The sequence below is a fragment of the Podarcis pityusensis genome (genome assembly GCF_964106645.2).
Source record: "Podarcis pityusensis genome assembly, chromosome: 2".
NCBI lineage: Eukaryota > Metazoa > Chordata > Lepidosauria > Squamata > Lacertidae > Podarcis > Podarcis pityusensis.
Window position 1 is genome coordinate 34,126,961 of NC_138029.1, and position 26,878 is coordinate 34,153,838.

Below are 26,878 nucleotides of genomic sequence, written 5' to 3' on the forward strand. Positions count from 1 at the left end.
GGCTCTGGTGCTTGTCAGCAGGGTCGTGCCAGAGCTGACTTGTACCAGAGCTAGCATCTTTTGGTCCAGCACTCTGAACTTGCACCAGAGGGCCAGGCCAATAACAGGACATTCTGGGATCCAAACAGAAGCTGGGATTAGCTTGTATGCATTCCTCCATTGCACACGATGACTTGGAACACAATCCCCACACAAATTGGGGTTGCCTGTATATTTTATGCTTGTTTTATGTATCTTATATTATTATTATCTTTAATAAATGATAATAATATCAATAAAATACTTTTTTAGGCGGAAGTCAGGCAGAAAACACCATAAAACAGCCAGCCAACCAACCTAAAGTTAGTTTAGTTTGGAATGAAATGTTCTTTGGGAGGAAGCCAATAGATATTCTAGGGCAGGCTGTTCCATGGCTGATATGTGACAATAGAGAAACCCAGTTATGTGTTCCCATTAACCAAAAGTCAAAGGTTAATGACCAGCACTTTGAACATAGCCTGGAAATGAACCAGAATTTGGTGAAGCTGGTGAAGAAGATGATCTTAATGACGTGACTGTCCTCTTTATTTCTCCCAGAGTTTAGAGACAGTGTGCATAAACTGTTAATAGCAATCTAAGGCAACAACACACTGTTCTATCAGACCTGCTACTGTAAAACTAAATACAACCAATTTCTTTATTTCTAAATATGTGGGAGGGACCCCCCCCCACAAACTGGTTTTAATATGGGGATTAAGCTGTCCCTGCTTATTGAGAATTGAATCTGCTCGTTCACTACATAGCTCCACTTTGGGTTCTGTTTCCTCATAATGCGAAATGGAAAGTTGGGAGTTGGCTTTATATAGATAGACGAAATGGTTAATTTTCTCCCCCAAACCAGACAGACTGGTTGGCAACTCTGGCTGCAGTCCTGTAATGTAGAGCCTAATGTTGTCCCTTTTTAAGTCAGCAGGACAATCCCAGAAATAACTATTTCCAGGATGGTAGCCAGGAAAATTGCGAGGTACTTAAAAGATTTCAGATACAGATCAACACAAATTAGCACATAACAATTTATAGGCATGGATGCCTCCCTGCAAGCAAAGTAAAAATATTGTTAATTAATAAATAAATAAAAACAGGGAAAGGAAAAAGGAGATATAAAGCTCACTGCAGAGAGCTGAGAATTGGGCCCCAGAGGCCACCCACAAACAGTGCCACTGATTGCAGCCTTTGTTTGAATTTCGACACCTGAGCAACCATGACCATGTATTTTCCCTTCACTGTGACACATCCTTCTCTCCTCTTGGCCACAACCACTTGGTTAACAATTTCAGAATACATCTTCCATCTCTTATAAAAGAGAAGATTTATTAAAATGGTCCCCTTCGTGCATAGCAAAATGTCTGTTTTGGAAAGCACCGAGCCAGATCTATTAACAATCACAATGATGCATAGGTTCTTGTTAACATGCCTCTTAAATGATGCTGTAATGACCTTATAATTGTCATTGAAGCTGCTACCGAGGGATAATCTTGGTGCCATTCCTTTCCATGTGCTGCCTAATGAATCTGCACAGGGAGACCCATCTGCTCCATCCAAGCTTGGATGTATTCGAATTAGAGCTTTGTTGCTGCCTCTTGTTTCCTTAATGAACAATGAAGGAACACACAGAGCAGATAAATAAAGGCTGCCCAAAGCTTCGGCTGTGAAGTCAGCAGGAAAGACAGCAGGGGAGCTGAGAATTTCCGTGGGTGGGAATTTCCAACAAACAGTATTGCTGTTTGTCAAAAAGAAGCCTTTATGTCCTTAAATTGAAGCAGCCAACTTCCTTAGGTCCTTCACATATACAAGAAACTCAGGTGGCTGTACCCACAATATTTTCACTCCTATCACTGATGTGACACTCAACATTTATATTCCAAACCAACAGCCAGGCCTTATTAGCTAAAACGGCTTCTCTAGTTTTGAGAATCTTCCCTTTGAGGTTCTCATTTATTGGACCGTGACACCAAGCATTAGAGCTGCTTCCCTTGACCGATGCTTATGGTTGTGATGATGGCTGCTGTTTGTTATCTTGATGTAGCCTTGCAATAATATTCCTTGGCTCTCTTCCTGTGATAAGGGAACAGAGAAAGTGTTCTCAACAGCTTCTTCCCTTCAAAGAGGCAAGTCTCTGAACTAGCTGCTTCTTCTTTTTCTTTCTAGATGGTGCAACAGCTGCGCTTTGTCCGGAGATGGTCTGTGTTTGGGAAAACCCTCCAGCATGCCTTGAGGGAGCTAGTGGCTATCAAACTCATCTTCCTCTTCTTCCTTCTCATCTGTGCCAAGTGTGGCTGTTTAGTAGGTTATAAAAAGAATGGGGTGAGGGAGAATGAGAATGAGAAGTCAGTGCATGGGGAAATGATGCATGCTATTCTAAGGTTTCTCCTGCCCACCCCAAAATAGGGGGAGGAGGGGAAACACTGATCCTACCTTTTTAAATATATATATATATAATCTCCACAACCTTTTTCTTTTCTTCTTCATTGTTCAGGCCTTCTCTTCAACTGTGGAAGAGTTCAGGACACTCCCTTGTGCCTTTTCAGCTCTGCTTTCCACTCTCTGTGGGAAGATCACTTTCCTCCACTCTTTGATGCAAGTTTCCCCTATCCTGGGGACAACATACATCCTAAGCTTTGGAGCTGGCGTGCTCTGGATGGTGAAGAGCTTCCTTTGTGCCTCTGTCCTTAACAGTTACCGTACTGTCCATTCTGAGATCTACCATCCAGCTATTGAGCCTCAGGATTACGAGATGATTGAGTTTTTGGTAAAAAGGTTGAAGCTGTGGCTAGGACTCAGCAAAACCAAAGAGGTAAGCGAGATAAAACACCCAAAGCAATAGAGGTGGTGGGTGGGGAGAAAAGAAAGAAAAAGGGAATGGGGAATACAGCACTCTTCTGCACAGTCCTGTCTCAAGGGGAAGAGATGGAAAGTGAGAATGTGGCTGCTCTGTGGTGCTATTCTATGCTTGCCCTATCACCACTTACGATGTGGTGGTAACTTTCAATACAAGCCACATGAAGGCAGCTTCACAGGGTTGAACTATTAATGCATAGCAGCTTCCCAGCTGTAAACAGCTGTTTACATAAATGTGATGACCATCTGAATGTCTCTTTTGTTTGAGCTGTTCTCCTCTAAATAGACTTGAGTATGATAACTCTGTAAGCTTGATTTCAGAATCAGTTTTGAGAGACCTTTCTCTATACCTCACACCACAATCTATATAAAGAATGGCAGCCTAGCTTGTCCCCATGATGGCTGAATTAGTTTTCCCAGACAACAGGAAAGAGAGTTTGCAACAGATTTTGACCTCTTTGCCTTTCAGTTTCGCCACAAGGTGAAATTTGAAGGGATGGACTCCCTGATTTCCCACTCTTCTGGAAACTCCAAACCTTCTCGCCTTCCTTCTCCGGGCACCAACTTTCACTGTGCTACTGCAACCATTTCTTCCTTCAGCTCTGAAGAGCTGGTGCTTCCTGAGAGCCCCATCCCTGATCCTTGCAATGTAGACTTTAACCTGGAGCACCTGCCATCCGCAGTCAACGATCTCCTGGACGGTTTTGATAGGGTCCTAAAGCTGATGGAGGATGTGTGCCATCTTGAGACCAGCTTAGAGGAGACTCAGAGGAGAATTTGCAAGAAGAAGAAGGGGCAGAAAAGCCATCCCATGGAAAAGGTAGCAACACTCGCCTCAAGAACCAGCTTAGGGCTGCTGAGAACTTACAGCACCTTCTCAGAGTCTGCCTTAGCCAGGCTCAGAGCTCACCATGTCAGGATTTCCAGCTGCAGTGCCACTGAAGGGGGCAAGCAGCACCCAGCGGATACCGTATCTCAGCAAAGCTCAACAGGATACAAGGTTCTGGTGGGCAACCCTCCAGCTTCAGGCTTCCGAAGCACTCTTCCCTGGCCGGCCCATTTGTTCAAAAAGAGACCCAGGAGTGAGGAAGGGCAGGGATATCCATGTTGCGACGTGCTTCAGAGACAGATCCCTTTAAAGAGGAGAGCGTGGCAGACCGAAGGAACAGGTGACATGTAGACAACGTCTGTGTGGGTTTAACTGAGCACAAGAGCTGGTACCAGTTTGTTTTCCCTCCTCGTGCTTCACTCACATAATGCAACTCACTGGAAAAGTAGGGTCCAGATTAACCTCCTTGCCTTTGTTATCTTTCAGGGTACTACAAATTGGGTGAACTCTGCCTAGAATGCCTTAAGTTTTCTGCACAGATAAAATTAGAATTATAGTGGTGCATGTAAAGCACTCTGTAGTGTATTTACAATCTAGCACAGTAGCTTTACGCAATCCTACTGTATTTTTGTACCACTGTCTGGAATGAAATACCTACAAGGAAGGCTTTAGGACAGGCATGGGCAACCTCAGGACAAGGGCCCAAATGCAGCCTCCAGGCCTCTTTATCAGGCTTTTCAAACTCTCTCCAAGCCACATCTTCCTTACCAACTCTCCACCCTCCCTGGCCCTGACTGAAATGCATTCTTTCATGCCTCTTGCTTGTCTGGTTAGAGGATGTGTGTGTGTCAGTATTCTATGGGACAGTCTAAGGGAGCAGAGCTTCTAGCTAGCTACATTGAGCATTACATTCTTGAAGTCGCTGCAAAAATACATCTGTAATCACAGCCTTTGAGAACTTGTCATGTCTGTATTAAAACAGTACATACATCCAACATACTATGCTTACTACCAAGTCCTTCATTAGCCTCTGAGGGCAGGAGCCAGCAGAAGCCTTGCACAAAGGGGCCGCCCCCCCCTTCTCTCCTTGACATTGGGTGCGAGGACTTCCAGAACAGCATAGAGGAAGGGGATATGCTTGTGCAGATGGAGCATTTGTAACAGCACAATGCAATCAGCATTTTTCATCAAGTTCCTGTAACTAGTTTCACATACAGGAGATAATCATATCACCGGTACCGAACCCTTCATCGTAGGTTTACATCTCTTATACTTCTGCAAATGGGGGGGGGGGGGGGTACACACAGCAAGACCTGAACCCAGAAAAGAAACTGGCAGTGAGAGAAAAGAGTGTACACGTTTTACGTTTTCACATTTCATCTTAGTAAAGAGAAACAGACAAACTTCCTGGTGTGTGCCAGTGAGAAAACAGCTGTCTCACTGAATAACTGAGAGGCTGTATGGGAGCCTGCAATGCTTTGAGAGAAGCCCATTTAGCATTTCAGTTCAACCAAACATTAACCACCTGTTTCTAGGACTGCTGCCGATTAACCCTCAGAATAAGAGTAGGTTGTAGTTTATGTTTTTGGTAGAAACAGGCCCTAGTAAGGCAATATTAGCCTATGATGTGACTGTGTTTGTAACAGAGGAGACAAGCCTAACTTTCCTGTCCATTAGTAGCACTGCAGTCCAAACACATTCAGTTCACTCTATATACATCACACTTTGCCATTTTCACCAACAGCAACCATTTCCCCAAGATGATAGTTCATTCTAGTTGCAGTAGACATTAGATTTTCTTGTGAAAGAAGGTAAACAAAAGTATGATGGGCAACAGCAAGTCAAGTTGACTGCTGTTGACTGCAGTACAGAGCCTGCAGCATTTTCCGCCTGCAGCGGTTGGTCCCTAACACCATAGATCCAGGCCATGATGCAGTTTGGAGGCAGAGATCCCATGCTTCTGGAGTCCATATAAAGAGAGCTAAGCCTCGTTAGCTGTCACAAACTCGATTCTGCAGCTTCGTTACATTGTAAAATTGTTCCTCCACGTGGCTGGTTTGTTCAAGCAGCCACTGCCTTTCTTGCTCATCCACAATCAGTCTGAGTGTTACTTCATGGAAGACGACATTTACTCCCACCTAGAGAGTGCACAAGATAATAATCCAAGTTAACTTTAGGGTCTGCCACAAATACAGAGTCAACTAAAGATGGTTCTGCTACATGAGGAATACTTATTAGCGCACCTCCTTGAAATGAATCTTTTTGAACATGCCAATACTGGCTTCATTTTCCAATCCAATTTTAGCTTCAAAGGTGTTTAGTCCCAAGCGAGTCATTCCTACAGGATAGAAGATTAGAAATAAGCTACTGTCTCTACTCTTGTCAATTTCATTTGGGAAGGTTGATCACATGTTCTGCATGCAGTATGTCCCATTTTCTCTCCCTGGCATCTCCAGGTAAGGTTGGAAATGTCTGAAACCCTTGAGAGCCACGGTTAGCAAGTGTTGATAATACTAAGTGAGACGAAGTGATGAGCTTACTCGGTATAAGGCAGCTTCCTATGTTTCTACTATTATAGGTGATTGAAGGCTCTGTGTTCCAAGTATAAGCAGAAAAGTAAACTCATTAGCAAGGTATCTTAAAACTCTATGGCAGAATTTCAAAGTCTTTGAATGGAAATCTTCTACCGCTATTGATGTACACGGAAGTTATTCCTCCATGCATATGCAGCACCTCCAACACTTTCCAACTTCACGCCAGACACTCTTACCATAGGACATCATGATCAGAGTGGCTTCCTTGCCAAATCCTCTGCCACGATAGCTGGCCTCTGAAAGAGAGGAGCAGGGGAGAATTAAGAACTGTATCTGTTTCCAGGTTCATCTAGAACAAAGGTGGGGAACATTTGGCCAACAGGAGGGTCTAGAATTTGGAATGGGTATCTCTCACGCATCCTAGAATCTTCCTAATTCTAGGCTCTTTTTTAAGACCAGAAGGTACAATATATGCAGCATTATTTATTTTGTTACAGAAAGATCAATCAGGCTAAAGGGATACAGGGATGGGTGAAGAAAAAAGAATGAGGCTCCTTTCTTGCACATTTAGTAAGATTTAGGCTTCGTTTCTGAAAAATTCATGACTGACAAAATACAACCCTGGCAGCTTCCACTGACTTACCAAGGAATGACGCTAGGTCAGGTTGCAATAGTTGGGCCAGACATTTGTGCACAGGATGTTTGCTTATAACCTATTTTATTTTTTGTTGGCTTTGGTCACTTCTGCTGAAGAGACAATCTTTTGAAGTAACTTGCTAAAGGCTGAAATATTGATGGGCCCAGAAGCGTTAGGTTACCTGCAATCATGATTTCGATCTCTCCGAGTGTTGGATCTTCACTGTCTGTGAGGAACAAGTTCACATCGCCCACCATGCAGTCTTCCTCCGTGGTTGTCTGCTTAGACCACTTATCTGTGTCAAGCACTATGAATGTGCATTCTGGGGAATTTTTTTAAAAAGAAGCAGGCCCAATGGAGAACATTTAAAACCATTTTAAATGAAACCAGGGTCAACTAATGCAGTAATTAATGGCAACCAGCACGTTGTAAAAAGCTTCCTCCTTGACTAGGAATGAGAGCTCTCTTGCTTCAGGCTGGGTGCAAAAGCCAATGCAACTCTTTTCCTGTCCCTCAAGCCCTTAGGAAAATACAGAACTCTGGGAAGAATTTAATCTCACCTAATGTCAATTTGGGTCAAACCAAATGGGCAAGTGTTTGGTGGGCCTATTCTGCTCCCCTTCGCAGGAAATAAAAAAAGGCCCATCTGAATTTTTATGTGGTAGCCATCAGTAAGAAGGGTGTTATAGTTCAGTTCTTGTGTACCTAACTACAGGTATTGGGCTAAAGAGCAGAACTTCCACAGCATCCAGAGGACATTGCATGGAAAGTTATCTAAGTGTGGATAACTATAGATACCATGTTTAGGTAGCTGGTATGTGATTCTTCATAGGGACGCAGGTGGCGCTGTGGGTTAAACCACAGAGCCTAGAGCTTGCCGATCAGAAGGTCAGCGGTTCGAATCCCCGCGACGGGGTGAGCTCCCGTTGCTCGGTCCCTGCTCCTGCCAACCTAGCAGTTCGAAAGCACGTCAAAGTGCAAGTAGATAAATAGGTACCACTCTGGCAGGAAGGTAAACGGCATTTCCGTCGCTGCTCTGGTTCGCCAGAAGCAGCTTAGTCATGCTGGCCACATGACGCTGGCTGTACGCTGGCTCCCTCGGCCAATAAAGTGAGATGAGCGCCGCAACCCCAGAGTCGCTCACGACGGGACCTAATGGTCAGGGGTCCCTTTATCTTTACCTATGTGATTCTTGGGTACTTGTGTATTCTGCGGTTTTGGCCCTGAGTACCTTCCAAGATTTAATTTTGCTCAGAATAAAGTTGCCATCTATTTCTACACAGTCCAAATTATGAGTATTAGTTATTACCATGTTGAACTGATCAGCAGCTGAAGTTTTAACATGGAAGAATCACTTTTATATGAATGGACCTTTAAATAAACTAGGAAACATATGTGCTCGCTACCCCCATCTTCAAATCCTGACAAATATTCAAAAATCTCACTGTCTGCATCTTCCCGCCAACTGCGCTGCATCTCATATTCCTGCTCAAGGCTTAATGGCTCTGATGCAGTCAGACGCTGCAGCTCTTCAGACTTCATCCACTCATGGTACCTGGTGAGAAAATCCAGAGAGGGAATATATTCCTCTTCAGAACATTGCCTACTATGTTCTGTTGGAATGGTAAACAAGATCTCCACCATGAACCCATTTGAGGCATGAAATGACTGGTCCAGGCAAACTAATACCAACATTCTATTTTATTTCTTCACAACATGAAATAGGCACCGCACAGACAGAAGACATTATTCTTAATGGCTGGGTTCACCAAGGTTTAACTCTCATTCCACTTGTATTTAGGCTGCTATTGAATGGGGGATGGGAGCTGCACCTGGAGATAATGTATTTAGGACAAAATACAACCTCTATTCCTGATCTTTACTGAGAGGGTGCCCCAGGCCCTGCCTTCCATATACACATATCTCTCATGTAGTAATGGCAGATATATTACCAGTAAGCAGTAAATATGTCCATTTCTAATAATTCTCAAATATGTTGTTCTTACTGCTTACAAATGAGGTTTCCAAATGCCTGCAGAGTTAAAAATTAAGGCTGTAATCTTAATGCATACTAGTTTAGGAATAAGCTCCACCACACTCAGTGGAATGTACATCTCAGTAAACATGCACCAGACAGCAGTGATAAGTTCTTGGTAGTCTAGACAAGAGGTTACCATTACCATCATTCCCCCCCGCCCCCAAGCACAGATGATTGATTTTGCCCACCTGTGCATATTTCAGACCTGGACATACCTGCAGTTTTGTTATCTCAAAATGTAGGAGGTGTTATCAAAAATATTCCTATGAACATATGTGAAAATTTGAATTTTTTAAAAAAGAAAAGTTAAAATCCCCCACAACTTTTGCATATATGCCCAATTAATATCAATAAACTGATCCATTAATACTTGCAGATCAGAGCAGTTACAGGTAACTTCAGTGCTTATGGCTCAAGCAGTTTATCTGTTTGTTCCACTTGGAATGCAAATTAACAAACACATATTACAAACACACACATATAAAAAAATCTTTTGCAAAGAAATATGTAAAGATGACTTAACATTCCAGACCTCTAAAGTCAATGTCCCCCCCCCCCCCCAACTGGAGATTTGGCAAAGTATCTGTTTCATACTTGGGTACATGAGCAGAGGTATATGGCACCAGGGTCACCCTCTTTCCCTGCAGTACAGTATTCTGGTTAATTCTCATAGCTCCAAGCCTGCAACAAACAAGATTATGTTAGTGATACACTTTTTGAAAATAAATGTTATTGGTTCAGTTTTGAAATAAGAATGAACAACAACAAATGAGAGCAAAATATAACAATACTATACAGAGGAATCATACATATCAATTTTAATATACAATCGGTCCAAGTATATACAATAAAATGTAAGATACTTAAAGGGCAGCTGCAATATATTTGTGTACATAAAATGTCATTTACCATGGTTCATTTGTGAGAGATATGATCTGTAATTTGACCAAAATAATTGCTGAGAGTATCTTGAAGCGGATGAACTGCAAGAAAACCCTACTTATTTAATATTTCTCTTTGCCCCAACCCCAACAGAAATGGTACAATGTTTAATAACAAAGAATAGTTATTTAATAGTGGTAGTATAACAGTGGTAGTATAAGAATTATGAAGCAACTGCAAAGGAGGTCCAGACTACTTAGTCATGAGCTATAAAGCATTTGCTACACTGTGACTGAAACACAGGATAATTACAGCAGTTCATAATTGACATCCAGGATGCAGAAGTTAAAACAGGAGGATGAGGAGGTGGAGGTGGTTGAGTGTCCGGGTGCAACCACACTAACAGCATTCCTTGGAAATAAATTCCACAATTTTGCTTGCGCACTGCATGGAATTTATTCCATAACATTTATGCAGTACACCACTTGAAGAAAACAAACAAACCTCAAAGCGGGTTACAAAAAAAAGGAATTAGACTTTGCATGTAACTTCTCCAGAGGGAACACTGAAGAGACATCTATCAGGGAGCCACTTTCGCAAGAGATCTTCCCCCACATACTACTCCTAATCTCCAAACAGGCGTCATTTAGCCGCAATCTACACCTGAACCAGAGAAAGAGAGACAAGCTCCACTTTAAACCCACCCAAAGCCACGCAAGCGCCTATTTACCTCGCTCCTCTACCATCCCAACACAAGCCGCACGCACGCACGCGCAGTGGCCAAACTCTCCTTCCCGGTCGCGCTACGGCAGCCGCCGAGTCTCAATCCGACCAGCGTCTTTCCCAACCACCGACCGACGCATACAGCCACACACCCCGCCCCCGTGGTCACGTGCCTTCAAGAGAAGGGACCAATCGGCGTAGAAAGCGATTCGAGAAGTCGTGGTCACGCGCGCGGAAAGCTCGGCTGTTGGCGGCTTTTTGCTTGGCGTCGAAGCGCTGTTTCCCTCCCTCCCCACTGCCCCGCCTACCCTCCCTCAGCGACTCCGCTTGCGCGCGTGCGCCGTCGGCGGGTTCCCCTTGCTCGCGCCGGTAATGAGGGAAAAACGACGGTTGGGAGTTGCTGGGCCGGACGTTGCCGTGGAGCCGAGCGAGGAGCGCCGGCGTGGCGGGTAAAGAGGCTTGTTGTGCGGAGGTTTTTTTGAGTGGGTGGCAGAGCGGGCTCCGGTGGTGGCGGCGGGGCGAAGTTCTGTGTGGCGACAGAAGGGGAAGCGGGCTGGCGGCCTGAGGCGGGTCGGGGAAAGGGTTGGCGGGGAAGACGTGGCATTCCCGACGACGCTTCTTCTCCCGCGGCTCTCCGGAGGAGGCTTTTAAATAGGCGCAGGCTGTGTGTGACTGTTCTGCCTGTCTCTGGGCTGTTCCCCCCTGAAGGAGACCGCGCAGAGGACTACAGAAGTGCCTCCTCCGCTCGGCGTGAGCATCTTCCCAAACAGCGAGGAAGATCTGCTGCCTATCAGGTGCAGGCGGTGGTCACGCGGTTGTCTGTATCTGCTCGGAGACTCAGTACACGTGTGCGTGTGTGAATTCACAGACGCATATATGGGGAGAGGGAAATGTCCATGCAATTGCTTGTGGGTGCATCTCTCTCCACGGGCGTAGCCAGGATTTATGTTGTGGGGGTGGGTGGCAGGACACCCACCTGTCATCATCCTCTGGCTGGCTGGCTGGCTGGCTCTGTCTAGCAGATTTGGAATGAAATGTCCCAACAACCGTTGCTTTAAATTGCTTTCTTTTGACCCCAAGTGCTCAGAAAAAAATCTGTCAAAATCTCCCTACAATTTCTGCTTTGAGTATTTTTATTTTTTACTTTATGGGGGGAGGGGCAGCTGCATAGTGTACTGGTGGAGTAAGAAGCCTCTGAAGTAAAGTGGAAGCTGGTAGTTTCCAGTCTTTTTTTAGGATGAAACACAGCCTTGTAAATAAGGCCACAAAAATTACTAACCTGCAGATGTTCTTATTAACCTACTAAGAGGCTAGTGAGCTGCTTTTCCAGGCTGGCTGTGGAGGAGGGGCAGCCCCTCCTATTAGCAGACTAATAATATGCAGAATGGTGAAGAAAGGATGGAGTGATTCATCTCCACTATGCTTACTTGCTACATTTCTTTGCTGATTGTGAAGGAAACATTCTTACTTCCTCTTTTGTTAGTATGGAAACCAATCCCCCTTCCCCACCCATTCACATGCCTTTATAGAGGTTCTGCTCACCTATGGCCTTTAGGCCAGTGAGCAAAAATACAAGTGGTATTCCACCCCCCCCCCCCAAACTATCGAAGTGGACAGTTACATCTGCGGATTTTACTTTGTCATTATATTTGAATCAGGCTTTCTGGCATGACACTGACTCCAAATATCATTCCTTAACATTTGCTTTGTCTGCGCCTTGTAGTCTTGTGCTTCAAATAACTGATGGAGCAATCCTAACCCCTTGCGGGGAGCAACAGAACAGCAGCTCAACCACTGCATCCCAAGCTTTACTGCTTATAGTGACTAGAATCAAAAGTGGTGGGTGGCTTGGGGGGGCTATAAAAGCTCCAGGCAGGCTCAGCAGAGTGCCCAAGAATTGAAACCTGCAGGGCTTTGGAACCAGAAGATTCCAAGCTGCCAGACCCTGCCTCAAAATGCCTCATTTCAGAGCTCTCTAATGGCTTATAGTGGTAGAATCACTGTTGGTAGCTTTCTATTTCTCAGGGTATAGCAGCGGAGGCTGGCAGGAGCTGGTGGAGGGTCCCCTCTACCTTATCCTCCTCTTCCTCCAGCAGCAGAGATTGAAAGGGTTAGGAGTACATTCTGAGTGTCTTCTGATAAGAGGCCCTCTTTATCGTATTTTCTGTTCACGGCAGTAATTGCATACATTCAATCTGAGTAGCCATAGAAAGTCCAGGTAAAACTTTCCCACGCCATGCAGTAAGATGCAAACAGGAGTAGGAGCTAGGAAATTCAGGACAGAGTGGTTTCTTCAACAAAGAGCCCAGCCTCAGCCAAAGAAGGGGACTTGTGAGTAAATGATATGGGGTAAGAAAGCAGGGCCTTGGAAATCCTTGCTTTTTGTATTTAGGCACATGCAGTGCCTTCCATGGTACTTACACTTTGCCTGTAACTTTTTCTGGCTCTCTGGTTCTCTTTTTGGTTCAGTGGAATTGCTAATGTGTTAGATAAGAATCTTAGTGCCAACTCATACAATACAGTATGGGTCGGTCCCCCCCATGTAAACATTTAGAAATTTTCCAGCACGCACACTTGCATGAAGAAACTCATCACGTGGGGTAGCATGTTATGGATGGTGTTTTCCTCATTGTTGTAAAAGGTCTGTGTAGACTGTGAGGCTTTCCTCCTATTTAAGCCTTGCTCCAGTAGCATACTATAATTCTGTTTGGGTGGAGATTTTATTAGGGCCAATAAAAATGCCACAAAAAGTAAGCTTTCAAGTTCTGTTGCAGCTGCATTTGGAATAGCATGTACAGTTTGGGTTGCCTCACCACTTAAACAATATTGTGGAGTTGGAAAAGGTTCAGAAAAGGGCAACCAAAATGATGAAGGGATGGCGCACCTCTCGTATGAGGAAAGGTTGAAGCAATCAGGGCTTTTTAGTTTAGAGCAAAGGTAAGAGGCAGCATGATAGGAGTTCTCCATGTCATACATAATTTTATATACTTCTAACACTAGAATTTGTGGACATCTACTGAAGCTGAATATTGGAGGATTCAGGACAGAGAAAAGAAAGTTACTCTCTACACAGCACATAGTTAAAGTATAGAATTCACTCCCACAGAAGGCACTGATGGCCCCCAACTTGGGTGGCTTTAAAAAAGGTTAAACAAATTCATGGAGGATAAGGCTGCCAGAAAGTTTTGAACCCCTATAACACAGCTTTCACCAACCTGGTGCTGTCCAAATATTTAGGCCATAACTCCCAGTACAAAATTTATGCAAGGCACCAGACTTAGCAGGCTTCCTTTCAACTAAGTCCCACTTGGTTCAGGTGCACTTTCAAATAACTATGCATATGATTGTAACTGTAGCCGTCAAGTAAAACATCTAACAATTATATTTAATTGTTAGCAACCAATTGTCATGAATGCTTGTTCAGGAGATGTGTAAATTGTAAAGTAAGTGACTTAATTTAAATAAAAGATCTTAAATCTATTTTCCCCTTAGTGATTATAATCCATTCATTCTAAATGGAATTCCTTAAAGTATGTTACTATATCATCTGGCTAGATTATATACTTTTAGAGTGACAGGAGAACCTTAGTTTTGATCCTTGTTTTTGATGTGGCTGGTATTTCACTAGATTCTCTAAAAGGATTATGGACTTTAGTGAGAATTATGCAATTTGCAATGCAAGTGAAGAATTCTGATTTCAAATTCAAACTAGCTGATTTGGGGGAATCTGTTTACTTTTCTTTCCAGAGAAGGTAGGCAGCAATACCAGTAGACTTGCATTAATGCACAGTGATGAACTGCAGTTACCGCTTGCTTTGTTGACTCCTGTAAACAGCTGATAAAATTTCTTTCAGGTTAACAGTGGTTGGATCAAAAGGAACTGACATCTCTCATCGGCTTCAACATGGCTGGAGGCATTACTGATACAGGAGAGCTGTACTCACCTTACGTGAGTATTTAGCATTACTACAGTCTCTTGCTGGAGACAAGCAGCACAGTTATGCTCTGTATTTCCTGCTCCTGTTTCTTCATGGTCCCCCCCCCCCCCGTTCTTGTTTTGATTTTAAATTGTGATAGGCATTTTATACTTGTGTTACAATACATTTGGAAAAAAACTCAGGAAACTTTTCTAATACAAGGACTTGTTTGCTCTTTTCACCCACACATGCTCTAAAAGCTTATCAGACTTGCGTTTTTAAACATGCTTTGATGCTTAGCAAACCTTGCCAAATACCCTCTATTGAGTCTCTAGTGAATATTCAAAGTGTGTAATTGCACTAAAGCTGCATCAGCGAATAAGGTTGCTTCAACATATGTTAGATTATGATAGATATAATACTAACAAGAGGGAAAAGAATCCCAAATATCAGAGGCAAGAGGAACTAAGTAATTTGGGTAGTGGATAAACTAGCCAGAAATTAGATGTGGCTAATTTTATCCCATGCTGTCCTTCCAGTCATGGAAGTCTCTTTGATCCAGCAGAGGATTCCATGAACAGTTGGAGGTGATTTTCATTAGTTCCACTTTTGTGCTGCTATCACCTTCATACCCTCCCCATCTATTTTTTTTTAAAATATTTTTTATTAAAGAATTTCTTGGTTTATAAAAGTACGCACATTGTTTCTTTTTTCAAGTTCTAAAGTCCTTTCTACAGATTAGTTACATTTGACATGAGACATTAGTGTTGTATACAGTATAAGGTTGGGGGAAGAAGAGGGGGAGGGCCCCCCTCCCCATCTTTTCTAGGGAATTGGAGGATCCTCTGACACAGTATGGTGAAGAAAGGGGAAATTTGCAAAATCACCTCCCTTTTTTGTCTGCAGATGCCTGTATGGGAACAAAGAACCTTCCATGTAAAGAAGGACAGCATTGGTTGCAACTTGCCACCTTCAAAGCAGTTTTCAGACTTGTGCCATTTAGTGATGTAGTTGTGCAAAGTTACACCAGGCTGTTCTTCTGTGAAGCTGAACAGGTGTTGTCCTGTAATTTCACTGAATGGAAGGCTATCTGGAAGCCATATGTAAAAGCCTCTTCAGGGAAGAGCAGTGTGCAAGCATACTAAATACATGATTATACTTTTCTGGTTGTGAAGTCTTTAGGGCAGTGACACATTCTCTTACAGTCTAGACTGCTTCATGTAACAATAAAAAGACATGTGCACAAAGAATGTGCAAAAGATTCCTGGGTGCATGTTTACATCAGTCAGTGCAGAGGCATTCTGCAACACAGGGGACAGGTTTTTAAAATTTGTGTAGCTTTCTTAAGTAGCTGATGGGCTATGCTTGCCCCAATAGGCTCTGTTCTGTTTCCATAGTTGGAATTCTTGTTGCTGCCATCTTGCAGCAACAAGTAGTTAAAACATCAGGAAAGTATTTTCTTAATATAAAAATTGAGATGAACAAAGAGGCTTTGAAAGCAGTGCACATACATACACAAGAGTTGAGAGTTGAGAGTTGCTGAAGCTGCATCCTATGATGCCCTTTTATGGCATACCAGTGGACTCTGTCCTCCTTCCTAATATATAACCCATCACAGCTCTCTGTCAAAGCTATCCTCATGAGTGGTGGTTTTCTGATTGCAAGTGATTTTTGAGAATACATTAATCGGATAGTGATGCTTGCTGGTACATTTAGTCCATGGAAGATTGATCTGAATCTTCAAGGGGAAAAATAGACTCCCAAGATGTTAAATTACCAAGTACCTTACAGATTGAAAATTATAGCATTGCAGAAATCTTCAGGCTGTTGAGCATAAAAATGGTACTTGTCTCATTTTCGGAGGGCCCAAAATATGATTCTACCAGTATCTGAAATAAATCTTCCCTCCCTATACTGTTCTTTTTAATCAGAGTCAAAGAAAACCTCCAAGGTTTCTGTCCTCAAAGGCTTCGTGTGCAGAACCAATTAAGGCCTAGAGCCAAGAGGTGGTGTATGCAGGGAATGACAGTTCTGCCCAACGAGTTAAAAAAATCGCTTTGCAAACTGACATCTACTGTTTCATCCTCTGGGAAAGCAGTCAAAAGATGCATTTGCTGTTCAGATGCCAGTAAGTACAGGAGGACCTTGTTCTCTCAAAGAGAAGTGAATGGCTATGCATAAAAGGTCTCTGAAGGATGCATTTGTAGTTCAGAACTTCTGCCATGAGCATTTGGTTTATAAACTGTATACATTCCCTGTTCTTAAGGTAATTTTATTTATGGTTACTTGTGGTTTAAAAATTGTGTGTTTGACAGTGGACATGAATTCCAGGTAGATGGTTGTCTTCTGATAATGGGCATTCCAGTAATTTTAATAAGGGGAAGGTAGCCATCAGTGGTGCTCTTTCTCTCATCCTCCCTGCACTACTTTCTTGCACTTCAAGTCTAATGGATACTGTATCTTAGATGACACATGATTTTAATAAGTTTAAATTATTTTCCTGCTAGTGCCCAGGGCTCATAGGAAGCAGCTGTATACTGAGTGTGGCCATTAGTTCATCTGCTTCGGTGTTGTCTGAATTGGCTAGTAGTTGCTCTCCAGGGTTTCAAGAAGAAATCTTTCCCAGCTCTACTTGGAGATGCTAGGGTTTGAATCTGGAGTCTTTTACATTCAGATATTGTCATCTGTCACTGAGCTGCCACCTTAATTACCCATTGTGGTTCTGACTTACCAAATCTACTCATACATGAGTTCTTCATACTACGTTTCAATACAGAACTGTTTTAGTTATGAGGGCACTGCCCCACAAATAGTAATGACTCTTGTTTTTGCTGCAGATAGAGCCAGTGTTGAACCTACAGGATAAAGCAGATTAAAAATAGAAATTGTGGAATCTGAGCCCCTTGAGGTAGTTCCATTTTAGCACTTTGTACTGTGGGAAGGCAAGTAGGTTTTTACTAAACAAAAGAGCAAATTTCTTTTGCTGTTACTATTAATGTAATGTTCTTCGATAAACAATAATAATGCCTGGTCTTAGCCTGCCATTTAAAAGTAAGAACTGAGGCAGGAACTAATTCAGAATAGCTCTTCTTAAGGGTTGATTTTACTGTCAACAAGCTTGTCATGCAGATATTCCCATTCGTTAACAAGATTCCTCTGGTGTCCCAATAAGGGAAAATTTCCATCTGCTTCACTGCTAAATATACTTGGGAGGAAAATTACTTGTCAGACTCCTGTTTGGCTAATAGTTGGCAAGCTGTGGAATGCTCCTTTAATACCTCACATCCTATATTGGCTCCTCATGGGTGAAGTTGAGTAACTGTACCACCCTTCCCCCTAGAAAAAAACCTCAGCCTCTTTGCAACACCTTTAGTTTCAGAGAATCTTTCCTTTGGAGTTAGAAACATGGCAAGTGAGAGAACTTCATGACTTGAGTAAAGGGCTTCGTGTCATAGGGTAGGGACAGTCACTGATACAACTCACATGATGTTTTGAGGCTATGTCCTTTCACCAGCATGTCTGGTCTTTCTGCTTAACTCTTGCTATGTGGAGAAGGAGATTTTATCTGTAATCTCCCTCATCCTGAAGGCTTAGGTTGGGAAAACAAGAAATAAACTATTGGGCTATTGGAAAGTTGTGGTTTGCAGAGGGTTTGCATAGGTGTTTTTTCTTTTTTAAAAAAAACCACAACTGTTAATATTTCTAAGGCCAAACATTAAACACTACCTAACTGTGTAAGTATGAGCTAAAAAGCATTTCTCCACTGAGACGATAATATTTTCTATAAAACTGCACCATTATAGTAGCCATGTTGGTTTGGATTGTCTATGGAGGCTGCTGCTTTCTGGCCATTTTGGGATTGCTAGCCAAAGAGTCTTTTTTAACAACTAAAAGTCACATGATTTTAACATTTATGATTTCTTTAATTGCAGGTTGGCCTGGTTTACATGTTCAATCTCATAGTTGGGACTGGAGCTCTGACTATGCCAAAGGCCTTTGCCACTGCTGGTTGGCTTGTCAGCCTCATCCTAATAATGTTCTTGGGGTTCATGAGGTAAGAGTTTTCTGCATGTCAGTTTCCATTAACAATCTACTGGGAACTTGTAAATCCCAAAGGTGTCACTTGTATCTAAGTAATACAGTCCATTTGTCACCCAGCCATTGTGATTTCAATAAGAAAGTTGTGCCTTGGCCTTGAGGGAATGTTTTACATAAGGCAGATCAGACAGTATTCTTACCTAGTTCATTCCCCCACATGTGCTGAAGAGTAAGAATGCACTTTCCTCCCTGCCCATTTGGCACATCAGCCCTTGCCTCCATTGCCACCTTACATCCATACATAGGTGTTCTAATATGGGGTGCATTTGCTCGAGTTCTGTGGTCAGACATTGGACATTTATTGCACATTCCGAGCCCACACATGTGGCACATTAAATGTGAACACCCTGTTTGAACATTATGTACAATAGCATCAGAGGCAAGACAGGTGATGCTTGGATGGACTGGGTGCAGAACTTGCTCTAGCTTCCTGCCACGTGTAGATTAGCAATCTGGGTACAGTCTGAATTTTATCCAGTGAGGCCTAGCATCTGTCTCACAGATACCAGAAATTACTGGATACCTGCCCATTTAAGATGGTAGGAAAGAGAGTTCTCTCTTCCTTCTATCCCATTTCTGAGTTTTCTGTCTGTGGCCAAGTCAAAAGGACTTTGCTCTTTTACGTTTCCTCACACTTGATGTTGTTATCTCTCATGGATTAGGATTGTCTTTTGCTCCTTAGAGGAATTATGTTTGTTAATAGTAGTGAAAAGCTGATGAAACTTTAACATTGCAAAAGTCAAACCTCATCAAAACAACTTTGGTTGTAGAATAGGAGGTTAACAGGGACTACTGCCAGGCTTGCTCCTTGGCATCTTCCTCCCAGGCTTCATAGGAACATGATTTATTCAGTAGCTGGATGATCTGAAATGGGTTGCTAGGTATCTTGAGCACAATTGGAAAAAAGATTTGTGAATCTGACCAAGCACAATATAGAGGCCAGTTGCAGACTTTTGAGGTGGTGGTGAGGGTATTTCTGCCTCCTTACCACTATTGGGTGAGCTGAATTGTGTCTAGCTAAGCTTTTCTTGTTTTTTGTTTGTTTGTTTGTTTGGTTTAGGTTATTAAATTCAGGCTCCTGGGCAGGAGCAGCTACCTTGGTGTGCGGAAAACTTGTTTGCTATGTCCTTTCCCTTTAGCTTCTGAGAACCAATATATAGAGCTGATTATTAGCTGATAGTGTGTAGCATATGCTCCACAATACTACGGTGTCATTTTTCTGATTAAAGGTAAAACCTTGCTTTAAATTTAAAAATAAAATAAAAAGTGTGTGTGTGTATCATCTTAATTGATAATCTACTATCCTGAATGTCAGGGATCCACAAAAGTCAGCTGATCTGTAGGGACCACAAGTCTCTCTTGGGTGACCGCCTTCTGTATGTCCAAGATTTGAGATACCATTTCCCCCCCCCCCTTGTGTTTCCACTGGAAAAGGGGTGCACTTACTGCAATTGGGACGCGGGTGGCGCTGTGGTCTAAACCACAGAGCCTAGGGCTTGCCGATTGGAAGGTCGGCAGTTCAAATCCCCGCGACGGGGTGAGCTCCTGTTGTTCGGTCCCAGCTCCTGCCCACCTAGCAGTTCAAAAGCACATCAAGTGCAAGTAGATAAATAGATACCACTCCGGCGGGAAGGTAAATGATGTTTCCATGCGCTGCTCTGGTTCTCCAGAAGCGGTTTAGTCATGCTGGCCATATGACCCGGAAGCTGTCTGCAGACAAATGCTGACTCCCTCGGCCTATAGAGCAAGATGAGCACTCAAGCCCAGAGTCATCCGCTACTGGACCTAACGGTCAGGGGTACCTTTACCTTTACTGCAATTGGGAGAAACAGACTGTATCCTTCCTTTGAAATCTGACACCCAGGAAATTGCATAAGGAGGGGTCAATCTTGCATATTTGTTGCAGCATGCTTTGGGGATGGACAGAAGAAGCAAGATGCTCTCTAAAACTTGATGAGAAGTAAAAAAACCTGACCCAGTCTCCTCTGTTGCAGAGGGATTGCTGGTGACACAACTAATGGTTATCTACCAAGGCCAGCCTAAATTTTGTGGGCTTCCGATGAATGTGCCTGCTGCTTTAATTTGTTGCAGTTATTTTATGTACTTTACTGTTCCATTGTAAAAGTATGGCCTTTCAACATTGGACAGGGATGCTCTCTTCCAGTGCCCTTTTACCCTGGGTTGAGACTGGATTGCTTTCATGTTGAGACATAATCTTATAAATTGCTTAACATCTGTGGAAGGAAAGGCATTATAAAAGTGTAAGTTCTGTTGGATGGGAAGCATAAATCCTTGCAGTACCAGTGACTGAATTGCTTCTGAGGCTTTGTAAAAGAGATTATTTCAGAACCTTGAAGCCTGCCTGTAGCATTCTCTGTCTCATGCTTTGATTTCTTCTCCAATTCATTTCTTGATGCTGTTGGGATATGGGTTGGTTTGCAATTACTGTATATATTTTGTATCAGCCTTGAAATGCTGCCCACTGGTGCCAAGTCGTTTGAGATTTTTTTACCCTGATCCTTCCATTCCTCTGTTTTGCACTTCTGGCTCCCTAATATCCTCTGGAGAATGCTCAGTGTAGTAAAAGAACATAGGGGAAATTATCCAGGCCTCTGGATGTTGCTGCTGTGCTCTAATCCTAGCAAAACTAATTTCTCATTCAAACTTGATAAATGAGTTCAGTTGGTGAAGCAGTAAGAAACCATTTTTGTGGTTTAAATAAGATTGATTGTAGTTTTTAGTAAAAACGAGAGAGAAACCTTAACATGGTCATCTAACTGGGGTAATGGCAATTCATTTATAAGATCAACAAAGCAAATGGTAATGGGGAATGGGGACAACTGATTGATCACTTGCTCTCAGCTATCTTCCTGGCAGCTCTTGGAAAATGTTTTCAGTCCTTCACTTTTTAAATCTTTTAAGTGGTTCCTCTAACTCTGTCTAGCATTAGGTCTTTGAGTGCATTTGGGTACCCAAGTGATCAGTCTTTTAGACTGATATAGTTCTGTCAGTATCTTATTTGTTTATTTACATAATTTTGCCCCACTTTGCACTATGTATCTCAAAACAGCTTGTAGAAAAAATAAACATATATTATGCAATGAAGCTGAATGTCGGACTATTCAGGACAGGCAAAACAATGTATTTCTCCAAACAGTGCATAGTTAAATATGGAATTCTCGGTGGAAGAAGATTGGAAGAAATTCAAAGACTATCTACAGAAATATTGTAAAATTAATGAATGTTAGAATGATGTTGGATAGAAATTAAGTGGTTTCCAGCTGTAATGCTTTAAGGGAATATGAAAAATGGGTTGTTAATAGGTAAAAATCTAACGTTACTATTTTAAGACCAAAGATTAGGATAAACAAAGAGGGTAAGGATTTGCTGAACCAACAAATTGAACTGGAATACAAAAAAGGGAGGTATGAGGAGGTCCGGGAAACAAGCTAAGGAAAAATAAGTAATGGAAAAATTGAGTGGTTTTTAATCATTTTTATTTTGTATTTTGTATTTTGTATTTTTTTTCCTTTTTTTATTTTTATATTGTAACATTTGGAAAATCTCAATAAATATCTTATAAAAAAAAATAGTTAAATATGGAATTCATTCTAACAAGGGGCAGTTACGGCCACCAACTTGGATGCCTTTAAAAGATAATTAGACAAATTCAAGGCTATCAGTTGCTACTAGCCATGATGGCTATAATTTGCCTCCAAGGTCAGTGGAGTTGCTGGAAACCATAGAAGAGGAAAATGTTTTTGTGTGCGAATGCTGCTTGCAGACTTCCTTAAGGCATCTGGTTGGCACTGGGAGAGCAGGATGCTGGACTAGGTGGGCCATTGGTCTGATGCAGCAGGGCTTTTCTTACGTTCTTCTCTTGTTCAGATTATTTATTGGCCCTCATCCAGCCCACTACTGTGTCCAGGCATTGGTCCAGGTCTGCCTTTCCTGATTGAGATGCAATAGAAAAATATAACTGGTTATCAGCATGGTAATGACACCTTGCCTCAAATTGTCTAATGACTGATCCCAATGGCTTCATATAGATGGCAAATAACGTTGGAGATAAAATAGTGTTCTGTGGAACCTCATAACATAACAGTGGAACATTCTTCTGATGCTGGTCTCTGCTTATGACCCAAATAGAAACGGAACCACTGTGGCATAGTGCTTCTGATACCCATTCCACATCACTGGCCCAGCAGGATACCACGGTCACTGGTTTTGAAAGTCACCTAGAGATCAAGTAGAAGAAGCAGGGCCACACACTCATCATGGCGACCAAAGCTTTTTAGTCCCATGCACCTTAGCTGCACCTTCCATCCAAGGCACTAAATCTCTTACAGCTACCATGTTGCACCTTATTATAGATAGCGGAATTGTCCCCCATGACTGCCCATGATCATCCTGGTGTAATTGATGTATAGTGACATGTCCTATGAAATGTGCTTATCCTATAATTTATTACTCCAGTTAGATTCAGTTCTGTAATTCTTGACATTTGGGGATATAATCCACCAAGATTTGTTCAGCAGGAATTCCATTAAAATGAATGGGAGTAACATAAGAACAGAGACATGAATTTATGCAGCTTTTTTCATTTCAGTTAAGGTTGTTCAGAATATGCTCCTGGTAGATGCAACACTTGTGCACTAGTCTTTCTGCTTTCTTCAATGCTGCCATGCGTGAGAGTCTTTGCTCATGTTAATTTTCTTTTGCCGTACTGCTAAGAAAATGTCCAGACATTATGGGGAGCAAGCAAATTTTCTTTTTCAAGTGTCTACACCATTCATGAACAGAGAACAGGGTAGAGAGCATTTCTTTAACATTAGATGAGTCCTCCAGTAAGGGGAGCTGAACCTCCCTCCTAATTTGTCTTACATTTCTGCACTCCATCACTTTACACACTTTTTGTCCAACTCAGCCCAGCCACAGTACCATAAGTGAGCTGGATTCCAGTGGAAAAGTCCCTGAAATGATGGAGGACAGGAAAATAGAAGTGTCTGCAGCAGTTCAGCATGGGGAGAATAAGACCAGCTCTCCAAACCCATCTGACTCTTTTGATACAAAAATTAGAATCTCTTCCATGCTTTATACATAAACAGGACAGATGCAAGAACAACAATTGTGTGACTGCCCATACTGTGTACAGTCATGCCCTTAATCCCCAATTTTGTTTACACTTTGCACCTTAGAATATATAGGTTAAAGACTGTGTAGGTGGGGATGGAATATTGCAACCCATTGTTATTAACCAACTGGTACTTTTACCATTTTTCCGCCAGCTACATGACCACAACTTTTGTAATGGAGGCCATGGCTGCTGCAAATGCCCAGCTTCGTTGGAAGAGAATGGAAAAGCACAAGGTTTGTATGGCATTTCATTTGGTTGCTAATTATTTTTCTTCATTGCTATAAAATCTCAGTGGAGCAGATCTGTTTTCATTTCATTTGTTACGTGTTTACCTTAAAATCTGGCTGTAGATTCTGCACCATGTTGCAAAACTTGACTCATCACAAACTTAGCCATTTTGTCCCTGGCACTGGGATGGATGCTCAGCCTTTTGGTGGACCAGCTGAAGCTATAAGCATGCCAGAAGGCTTTCGGCTGGAGAGGTTTAGTCTTTTTTCCAGCAAGTAAAGACTCCTCTTTTTTACCTCTTGACATTCTGTTTCTTGTCAGAATTCTGAAATTATTCTATATTTTGAACACTTATGCTTATTTCTTATTCTTCTAGGATGATGATGAGGATTCTTCATCTGGCGTTTCTGATAGTGATGTTCTTCTTCCTGAAGGCTACGAGCGATCAGAGACACGACCTATCCTATCTCTTCGTAAGTATCTAGCAAGAAACTTTTCTCACTCCTATGAGTTGCTCTTCAGTGCAGAGAACAAATGAGAAAGTTAGACACAGCCTACTTTCCCTGTGTCTTGTATACACATGCACATGTAGTAGCTTTCTGAGAAACACAATACTAGCATTTTTACAATTCAAGAAAACTAGTTTATCAAGGTATCAAGCCACTGGCAACCCTGTTTTCTCCCTAGCCTTGCTTCCACAGGGTTTCAGTGACACAAAATGTACAACTGAAAACCACCTGAATCTTTTTTATATGAAATCATTTGTGAGTTTCCTTTCAGACCAAAATGTTAACTCTGAGCCAGCATCTTAACTTACAACAACCTATAGCCTTGCAAGTAAAATCCCAAATGTAATAGTTTGCAGAGTTTTATTCGTCCTTCTGCCTTGCATGTACAGTACCTAATTTGTAGGGGGGAGGGAAATCTCAACTGTTATAAAGTTTCCTTTTCTGGTCTCCTGCAGGCAATTATTGTTATAAGCAACACAGGAAAGTGTTAATTTACATGTCTGAGCAAGATGGAGAGAGAACAGGTTGTGGCTTGAGCGGGACCCATCTTTGAGATGTAGGCTAAGAGTTTCCTTCCCTCTAACCCTGCAGAGAGACGAGGAGCACCTAACGTTTTTGAAATCACTGAAAGGGTGGAGATGGGTCAGATGGCATCCATGTTCTTCAATAAAGGTAACTACCTCCAAGCCACGAAGGCTCTATTTCATATTATGTATATTTGGTTGTTTTTTATTTAACCTAGCTTTTGTCAGAATCTCTTAGTAGTTGGTGTTTTCCTTGAGGAATGACAGTTTCAAGTGAAAACTACATGTGCGAACCATAATAGGAATCACCCACTTTTCCAGAGTGTTTCTGAATGGTTCCTAAAGCCTAAATGTCAAGTTTGACACCCCACCCCATGTGAATATATAACTTCTTTTAAATAGGGATATTTAAGGCTTTTTGTGGTCTCAAATCTGCTTGAGATACTGAATACCTACTTCTCCTGGCTACTAATTATGTCTGGAGGTGGAGAAACAGGTACCATCTTGTCTGTGTGTTCATGTATTTTGGCTTTGAGAGACATAATCTCACTTAAAATAAAGTTTTAAGTGCTTGTAGTTTTAAAGAAAAGATTGACATGTGACACTAATCTATCTTTCTGTCTCAGAGTGTAAATAATTATCTTTGATAAGGCTTGAATTTTTTTAAAGGAATGAATATAACACATCTGGACTGGCAGTAGAAAGATAGTCAGCTGAAGAACTTTGCTGTACATAAATGCCGTATTAAATAGTCTCAAAATGTTTACTAATATGTATTGTGCTCCAGGTAACAATTTTTGCAGTGCTGTTAAAGGTGCTGAACATTTTCCATATCCCGAATGTGCTGTACTCCTCATCCTGGATAAAAGCAAATAGTAATTTAAATTGCATCCTGTTTGCACTTTTGCACTCTTTCATTCTCAAAGAAACCACTGAAGTTCTTAAGCAATGGTAGAGCTACTTGACATAGGAGTTAGGGTTTGGGAACTGGAGCTAGCTACTATAAATTTTTTTTTACTGTTGGGTGTATTTCAATATGACAGAAGGAACTTGGTTTTGGGTTTGGTGTTAATGAAGCTTGTTGAGAGCAGTACAGATAAAATAAACCTGTGAGTGACATCCTAGTGAGTGGGTAGGTTGTAAAGATTCAGCCCAATTACAGATTCATTTAAATACTTAGCCCAGATTGAACTGCTAGAGATATGAACCGCTTGCCTTGAATGGTATGCTAGCATTCTGTTTTAATTGCTGTGATGGATAACTTCACCCAGCAGAGGGTGCTCAGGTCACATGTTTGAATTCAGAACAGTAGTAGTTGAATATTATTTAATTATTTAATTATTCAACTTGGAATTCACACAAAACCTTCATTCTTTAGTTTTCCCTTTACCATAAGTAGACCATGCTGTCAAGTTCCTTCTTTTAGATGAGAGAATGTGAATATTGAATAATTACAGGAGGTTTGGTGAAAGAAGGCCCCCCCCCAAAGTCATGGATACCTGTATTTCCATGATATTTGCTTCTGTTCTGTATTAAGTGACATCTTATATGTTATATGTTAAAGTGACATCTTGGTGCTCAGAGTTTTGAAAGCATCATGCAGGTTTCACAGATCCACAAGTACCTTGACAGTAATGGAAGTTAGCTTTCTGAGGATCTCTGAGCTCTATAAAACAACTAGTTTCTGTATCAAGAAAAGTTGTCCAGAAAGTTTTAAAATGTGTGGATGGTGTCTGCGAAAGATCTTGAAATGGATTTTGGAGGTGATCTTAAACCTGTAGCCTCCATTTGTGCCCTTTAGGTCTGATATTATTCTCATTTTCTTACCTCTGCTGCATCTCTTTCCTTGTCATAACTGTAATGCAACAGTAAGTCATCAATTTATGCAAATTTGGATAGTACAGGAAGATGAACTTTTTGATGGATCACAGATCCTTGACATGTC

At 42.0% G+C, this 26,878-nt stretch overlaps 3 protein-coding genes across 4 annotated transcripts in view; 2 read left to right on the forward strand and 1 right to left on the reverse strand.

The window, feature by feature from the left end:
• Positions 1 to 273: 273 nt before the first annotated feature.
• Positions 274 to 4,705, forward strand: LOC308470544 (polycystin-1-like). Its single transcript, XM_080993972.1, has 3 exons — positions 274 to 2,322; positions 2,516 to 2,833; positions 3,347 to 4,705. The coding sequence occupies exons 1-3, from the start codon at positions 2,188 to 2,190 to the stop codon at positions 4,055 to 4,057; spliced, it is 1,164 nt and encodes a 387-aa protein (XP_080850098.1). The 5' UTR covers positions 274 to 2,187; the 3' UTR covers positions 4,058 to 4,705.
• Positions 4,706 to 5,044: 339 nt separating this feature from the next.
• On the reverse strand, positions 5,045 to 10,595 carry NAT9 (N-acetyltransferase 9). 2 transcript variants are annotated; one of them, XM_080994083.1, is made up of 7 exons: positions 10,528 to 10,595; positions 9,510 to 9,596; positions 8,323 to 8,432; positions 7,059 to 7,199; positions 6,477 to 6,536; positions 5,950 to 6,044; positions 5,045 to 5,844 (listed from the first exon to the last, which is right to left on the reverse strand). In XM_080994083.1, exons 2-7 carry the CDS (start codon positions 9,584 to 9,586, stop codon positions 5,698 to 5,700), a joined length of 630 nt encoding a protein of 209 aa, XP_080850209.1. In that variant the 5' UTR covers positions 9,587 to 9,596; positions 10,528 to 10,595; the 3' UTR covers positions 5,045 to 5,697. The 2 variants fall into 2 exon arrangements, with proteins under 2 accessions (XP_080850209.1, XP_080850210.1); XM_080994084.1 differs by lacking the exon at positions 10,528 to 10,595 and adding an exon at positions 10,502 to 10,522.
• A 229-nt stretch (positions 10,596 to 10,824) lies between these two features.
• Positions 10,825 to 26,878, forward strand: part of TMEM104 (transmembrane protein 104) — an 82,790-nt gene continuing 66,736 nt past the window's right edge. The window contains exons 1-6 of the mRNA XM_080993876.1: positions 10,825 to 10,969; positions 14,375 to 14,469; positions 18,370 to 18,491; positions 23,824 to 23,905; positions 24,277 to 24,373; positions 25,001 to 25,081. Of these exons, the coding sequence (XP_080850002.1) occupies positions 14,425 to 14,469; positions 18,370 to 18,491; positions 23,824 to 23,905; positions 24,277 to 24,373; positions 25,001 to 25,081 (427 nt within the window). The 5' untranslated portion in view covers positions 10,825 to 10,969; positions 14,375 to 14,424. The remainder of the gene's footprint in view (positions 10,970 to 14,374; positions 14,470 to 18,369; positions 18,492 to 23,823; positions 23,906 to 24,276; positions 24,374 to 25,000; positions 25,082 to 26,878) is intronic.

Coding starts and splice junctions, on each gene's coding strand:
- LOC308470544 (XM_080993972.1), top strand. CDS start 2,188: ATGGTGCAACAGCTGCGCTTTGTCCGGAGATGGTCTGTGTTTGGGAAA. Junction 2,323..2,515: donor GTGCCAAGTGTGGCTGTTTA/GTAGGTTATAAA, acceptor TTCATTGTTCAG/GCCTTCTCTTCAACTGTGGA. Junction 2,834..3,346: donor GACTCAGCAAAACCAAAGAG/GTAAGCGAGATA, acceptor TTTGCCTTTCAG/TTTCGCCACAAGGTGAAATT.
- NAT9 (XM_080994083.1), bottom strand. CDS start 9,586: ATGAGAATTAACCAGAATACTGTACTGCAGGGAAAGAGGGTGACCCTG. Junction 7,200..8,322: donor TTGGCGGGAAGATGCAGACA/GTGAGATTTTTG, acceptor AAAATTCCCCAG/AATGCACATTCATAGTGCTT. Junction 6,537..7,058: donor GATCGAAATCATGATTGCAG/GTAACCTAACGC, acceptor CCTCTCTTTCAG/AGGCCAGCTATCGTGGCAGA.